This window comes from Phalaenopsis equestris, unplaced genomic scaffold, assembly GCF_001263595.1.
Source record: "Phalaenopsis equestris unplaced genomic scaffold, ASM126359v1 Scaffold233872, whole genome shotgun sequence".
Taxonomy (NCBI): Eukaryota; Viridiplantae; Streptophyta; class Magnoliopsida; order Asparagales; family Orchidaceae; genus Phalaenopsis; species Phalaenopsis equestris.
Window position 1 is genome coordinate 21,414 of NW_018251803.1, and position 6,835 is coordinate 28,248.

Here is a 6,835-nt window from a genome sequence, read left to right on the forward strand (position 1 = left end):
AAGAGGTGGAACAGTTGCTTTTTTTTTTTTTGAACCTGGCTCTACCTTAACATTCTTAATTGTTAAATGAGTGTGGCCACATAATTTTTGGGAATGTCATCTACTTCTTAATTTCATATTTTCTTTCTTATTCTGCTTCATTTATGTTTTATGATATATTTATTCAATGCTCTTAACTTCGGTTAAAAAATAACATATGAAAGTTTAATTAATGAAAGTTACATTCAAAATCAACAACTAAGCATATCAAACCAAAAACCACCAAATCAAGCAAAGAGAAAAATTAGGCGAGAGGAAAGCAACTAGAAAAATGAGAACCATTGCACATTAGCATTTGCAGAATCATAAAGTCACCTAATAGATAAGGCAAATATAATCGGAATAGAGGGGAGAGGTAGAAAAGGGACTACCTCACAAAGCGCATAATGCGAACAACCACCAAACCGAGCCGAAGAAGAGAAGGGACATGGAAAAAGAGAATAGAAAGCTCACCACAATAACTACCAACCGAAGAAAAGGAGCCAACACACATAGCACAAAGTTCACAGAACCATCAAATCGAGCGGAAAAAGAGAGGAAAGGACAAATGTAAAGGTCACCAGAACAAACAACGAGGGGCAACCAGAAATAACGCTTAGCCACCCGAGCCACAAATCCAAGGGGATCAAGAGAAGAGAAATTAGGGCAATAGTCGCGTTGAGGGAGCTGCAGAGGAACGAGAGGGTAGCCGTAGAAGGAAAACAAAAGGGCAACCACAAAAAATAAAGTCCAAGGAACATGGGCAGCAGGGTCAAACCCGTTGTCCCCATTGTAATTAGACTTATCAAATGACCCCCGCGACCGCAGAATCCAAACCCAAATAGCAGTTCAGACCGCACCACAATAAAACTGCAGCCCCAAACGACCCCTTAAAATCATGTGATGATCATACATCTCCCTAGAGAAATGACTTTTCTCCGAATTTGAATTTAAGAAAAAAAAAAGGCAATGTGACCCACATTAATCAATTCGTTATGAGCTTAATGTCGCCTCTTGAAAGAGCCCTTATGGGTGGTGGGCAGCCCAGGACTTAAATACTTCTTTTCAGTCCTACACTTAGCCAATATGGGACTATTTGTCCGTGACATTCTCCTCCACCCAATCACGTGACACCCTCGTCACGGATCGGCTCCACCGAGGGTCCCACTGGACCATGGAGATTCCACACACCTTGCAGATAGTAATCTGCTCTGATACCACTTATCACCTCCCAAAAGAGCTCTTATGGGTAGTGGGCAGCCCAGGACTAAATACTGTTTTTCAGCCCTACACATAGCCAATGTGGGACTATTTGTTCGTGACATTAAGCTTTTAAATAAGAGGCTATATAGGTTTGAGGTTTTGTATGCACGTGAGTTTACTACTAATTTCATGCAAATTCCAGAGAGAGAGAGAGAGAGAGAGAGAGAGAGAGAGAGAGAGAGAACAACCAAGCAAGCATCATTCAACTTGGAAAATAAAATATAAGATGACATGAGAAAAAAGGGAGGGAAAAAATGAAGTTTCTTGCCCCTATTCCAACCCTGGTCAACTGTATTTGGACAAAACAAGCACAGAACCTTAATCTTGATCCACCACCTTCTTCCTAACCACCCTAATAGCTTTCAACGTCGACACCACATCCCTCATACTTGGCCTATCCATTGGCCTCTCACTAGCGCACAACATGGCCACTCTAAGCACCATCACCATCTCATCCCTCACCTCCCTGCACCCGATACCTATGCCTCCATCAAAAATCTCCTCAACTCCTTCCCATCCTTTCTCTGCCACCTTCCTCCTCACCCTTTCCACTAAATGACTCTTCCCCTCCTCAACACCACCACGGCCATCCACCGCTCTCCTCCCACTCACAATCTCCATCAACACCACCCCAAAGCTATACACATCGCTCCTCTCATCCACCTTCACCGCATAAGCATACTCTGGTGCTATGTAACCGCACGACCCCACTATCCCCGTCAACGATGTCTTTGTCGACCACTTAGCCAATCCGAAATCCGCTACCCTCACCTCCATCTCCTCATCCACCAATATGTTGCTCGGCTTCAGATCCCTATGCACAATTGTCGGCCTGCTGTCATGGTGAAGGTAACTCATTCCTTCCGCTACACCAACTGCTATACGATACCTAGTCTCCCAGTCAAGTGTGGTCTTCCCCTTCCCTTCTCCACCACTGCTGTGGAGAAGCTCCTCCAGGCTCCCGCACGGCACATACTCATACAACAACATTGTAGACTCGCCATTGCTGACATAACCGAGTAGTCGGACTATGTTGCGATGTCGTACCGCACCGACTAGCTCCACCTCCGGTAAGATGCACTCGGTTTTATTCCTCTGTTTTGTGACGGCCGCCGTTGAAAGCTTCTTGATTGCAATCACCTCACCGTTGGGCATCTCGCCACGGTATACCGTGCTGGATGAGCCTATACCAATAATCTGGGCGGTGGATTTCACCACTTCCACCACATCATCTGCCGTGAACGTTAGTCGTTGAAAAGCTGTTAACCTCCAGGGCGGCGGTTTTAGCCGGGAGGCCGATCTGAACCACCGAATTCCGATTATCAGGACGACCAATCCTGTAGTCAATGCTGCTGTCGTGATCCAGATGATAGCCGGACCAGCAGTGGCAGCTGGCTGGTGTGGCGGTCGCTCCACATTTGGGATGCACGGCCGGGCGAGTGGTGAACCGCAGAGGCTTGGGTTTCCGGCGAATGAGGAAGGGTCGAGGCTCCGGAATATGCCGACGGAGGCTGGGATGGGACCCGCAAGGCCGTTGAAGGAGATGTTGAGATTTTCAAGGGTGCTGCAGTTGTCGAATGCCAGCGGGATCGAGCCAGTCAGGAAGTTGAGGGAGAGGTCGACTTCGGTGATCGAGGGCAGATTTGAAAGCCCTGGTGGAATTGAGCCTGTGAGACGGTTTTGATTTAGTTTTAAAGAAAGCAATTTCAGGCAATCGGTGATGAACTTCGGTGATCGAGGGCAGATTTGGAAGCCCTGGTGGAATTGAGCCGGTGAGATGGTTTTGATTCAGTTTTAAAGAAAGCAATTTCAGGCAATCGGTGATGTCAGCGGGAATGGTGCCGTTGAGATCGTTATACGAAAGTTCTAGCTTGTAGAGATTGCTGCAGCCGGAGGCGAAGTTGGGGATTTTTCCTTGGAGTTTGCAGGAGCTTGCGGAGAATATTTGAAGAGCCGGTGCCCTCCAGATCGTGTTCGGTAGGATGCTTCGAAGGGGATTGCCGGAGATGTTAAAAAATTGTAACCGTGGAGCGGTGCCGAGGTCCGGCGGTATCTCGCCAGAGATATTGTTGCTACTGAGGTCAAAAAATGTGAGGTTTTGGAGATGCCCAAAGCCGGCGGGGATAGAGCCAGTGAGGTGGTTATCTTCGATACGAATGCGCCACAATGATGAGCAGCGCGCGAGGGAAGAAGGAATATTGGATTCGAAGCAGTTGGCGAAGAGTATTAGCCGAACAAGGCGGTTTCCGAAACAGAGGCTAGAAGGAATTGTGCCGGAGAGGGAGTTGGACGAAACATCGACCCGCTCCAGCCGACCGCCGGAGCCGAGCTTCGGTGGGAGCACGCCCGTTAAGGAGTTGTTCCAGAGAAGGAGCGCTTCAAGCGAAGCAATCTCGCCGATTCCCGGCGGAATTTCTCCGGAAATTTCATTGTTCATAAGGCTGAGAACGGTGAGATTAACGAGCAAGGAGATACCAGCTGGAATCCGGCCGGAGAGGCGGTTGTCTGACAAGTCCAGAATTTTGAGTCCGCTAAGACTAGAAATTTCTGGCGGGACGCTGCCAGATATCCGATTTTTGAACAGGAGCAGCGTTTGCAATTCTGTGAGACTCCCAATATCCGGAGGTATCTCACCGGAAAGATTCGCCGAGGATATGTCGAGGTATCGAAGATTCCGCAACCGTCCAATCTCCGGTGGGAGGCTTCCTTCATATGAATTGTACCCAATCTCCAGATGCTCAAGGATGGCAAGCTGGCCGAGGCACATTGGGATGGAACCGGTGAGAAGGTTACCGGCCAGGTGGAGGAACCGGAGCCCAGTCAAAGAGACCAGTGCCTCGCCGGGGATAAGGTCGGAAAAGAAGCTGCCGCCGAGATTTAAATGCTCGAGGAGAGGAAGCGCGGCAAGGGTTGCGGGGATGGAGCCTGAGAAGCTGTTGCTGTAAAGGTTCAGGAAAGTAAGTCGGCGGAGGGAGGAGAGACTGGATGGGAGGGAGGCGTTGAAGCTGTTGCGGCTGAGGTCGAGAGAACGGAGGCGGCGGAGATGAAAGAGAGAGGAGGATGAGGGAATGGGGCCAGAGAAGGAGTTGGCGGAGAGGTTAAGGAGAACAAGAGAAGATGAGAGAAGGCGCAGCTCCGGAGGAAAGGGGTCGCCGGAAAGGTTATTGCCAGATAGGTCGATGGAAACGACCTGACTGCTGGCGCAAGAGACGCCGGACCATAAGCACCACGGCGGCGGGGAAAAAGAGAAGTTCTGATTCAGAGGAAGTGCCCAGTCTGAGAGGGAAGAGAGGGGGTCCAAAAGCGACGCTTTTAGGGAGAGTAGCGCCAGAAGAGGAAGGGGGAGTGAGTTAGATGGGATAGCTGCGGAACTGATAACTAGGAGAGCGACGGCGGCTGTGGCAGCTGTGACGGATAAGAGTGGCATGGCGACGGCGATGAGGAATGCGGGTAAGTGGAAGGTATAAGAAGCGAGAGGTGCATGAATGCCTTTCGAAAGTGTTGGGGAAGAAGGGGACCGCATGATTGGAATACAGAGAGTGGGCGATGATTTCATTCCTCTTTTTTTTTTTTTTTCTTCTTTATTTTCCTTCGGCCTGTGCTGAAACTCCCACTTCGTCTCCTTGCTTGGTTCGGTGTTGTGCTCTCATTGTGCTTTTATCCATTTGCAGCGTATGCCGCGGGTGTCTCTTCTGCTTTTCGTCTTTGCCTGCTTGCTTGCGCTCACTTTTGCAACTCGCTGCTTTTCCTTTTGGTTCTGATTTCTTAGTGTGGCTGGCCGATCGGATTATGAATGTTTCCCATGTTTTGTTTTAAGAGGCGTGCTCTGAAGATGCTGTTAGTTTAATTGACGAAGGCTGGATAGACCATCGCGTGCCACGTTCATGCTTTTTCCTGTCAGTGTAGCATATTCTAACAAAAGTACATATAAATTGTTGAATCAGAAGTGTCCTCGAAACTTTTGTTTCAAAAATTTAGAGCTTATTAGACAAAAAAAAAACTTGAAATATGTAATTGTTTATTATGAAATGACCTCTACCTATAGATTTGCCTCCTAATCATTATTTTAGTAAATTATAGGAAAAATATAATAAGATATTAGATCAGGTTGCCCGACTGATATTGAGTCTGTCGATCTTCCAGCTTAATTGGTCTATCGAATTCAGGTTATGTGTCATTAATCGATCGACGGAGATGTTCATATTCAATCAGCTGTCTCAGGTCACTTCGACCGTTTCAGTTGTCTTTGAATAATCTCCAGTCCTTTGATTTGCTGACTGATTGAATGATTCCATGTATAACTGATCGTTCGATCCTCCAATGATCATCTGCTTCTTTTTTATCAACGTTCTTTCTAAGATCCAGGCCATTTTACTTAACTCTTCGTTCCTCATTCACTGATTATATTCTATTCTGGCTGTCAGATTGTTTTGACATTCGTGTCGTCGTATATTATTGTGCAACGCATAACAATAAGAGAATCTTCTTTACTAATAAAAAAATTAAAAAAAAAAGAGAGTACAAAATTGAATGACATAATTACTAGATAAATGATTTCCCTGGATTTCAGCACACGTGCCACTATAAATAAGCCATAGAATAGGGGAGAGCTGGTGTGATCTTTTTCTCTTTTTCGCTTATGATCCCTTTCTCTTCTTCTAATTCAGCCTGGTGAGAAAGCTTCATCTGCTGAGAAAGACGTGCTTCTTATAGCTTTCGATGGTATAAAGCCAAAAGCTTGAAAGTTGGAAGTGAAACGAAAATCTATGGGTGAAGCTCCTGCGGGGAAAGCGAACAAAAAGATGGTTTTGCGGAGGTTAAACCAACGATCATGAAGATCATATTAGGTCCTTCAATTCTTTTGCAGGCTCATTGCAATAACTAGTTCTAGAACTAACCAAGGTCAGTCTCGCAATCGTTCCACATGGAATTCGTTGATGATGGACGTTTTGGCTAGGGGGATAGAGAAGCCCGTTCAGACTATTGCGTGGCAAATAAGTTTTCAAACTGACATGGACAAGGCGACAACTGAAGCAGAACTATCGTTCTGATTGTCAAAGGATGGCCTTTCCTCTATGGATGGAGAGTCGAGAAAAATCAGTGAGGGTGCTGACTCTTTCACCATGTCTGAATGGGACCGGTTTTTAGGTATGTTGTTTAAACCGTCAGCCTTGAGTTCGTGCATTTATTTAAGTGGTGCAACCATAGAGATCCAGACAATCGATTCACTTTCATCGGATACTAATGTTGATCATGCGGTAAATGTGGCTATCGTAGAACAGGCTAATGTGGATCAAGGGACGAACGAGGGGAACTTGCCTCGTGATGAACGCTTAGATCGCCAAGGAACCCCCAATTTGGCAAGGGAAGAGGAGGTGATCAAGGGGCGACAGACATCCTTAGAAGCCCTAATGCACTATCTTGCAAGTTGGAGGAACATTTTGCGAGCACTATGGAGGTTCTGATGAGGATCAATCAAATGGAGAAAGAGGTCATCGCCTTCGCGTGAATTCTCTACTTTTCCAGGGGATATGTTCGTTGCTTGGGAGGAGAT

The 6,835-nt window shown here is 46.8% G+C and overlaps 1 protein-coding gene across 1 annotated transcript; it reads right to left on the reverse strand.

Moving 5' to 3' along the window:
• Window positions 1-1,383: 1,383 nt before the first annotated feature.
• On the reverse strand, window positions 1,384-4,997 carry LOC110038789 (leucine-rich repeat receptor-like protein kinase TDR). Its single transcript, XM_020743691.1, has 2 exons — window positions 3,052-4,997; window positions 1,384-2,948 (listed from the first exon to the last, which is right to left on the reverse strand). The coding sequence occupies exons 1-2, from the start codon at window positions 4,835-4,837 to the stop codon at window positions 1,600-1,602; spliced, it is 3,135 nt and encodes a 1,044-aa protein (XP_020599350.1). The 5' UTR covers window positions 4,838-4,997; the 3' UTR covers window positions 1,384-1,599.
• Between the last annotated feature and the right edge of the window lie 1,838 nt (window positions 4,998-6,835).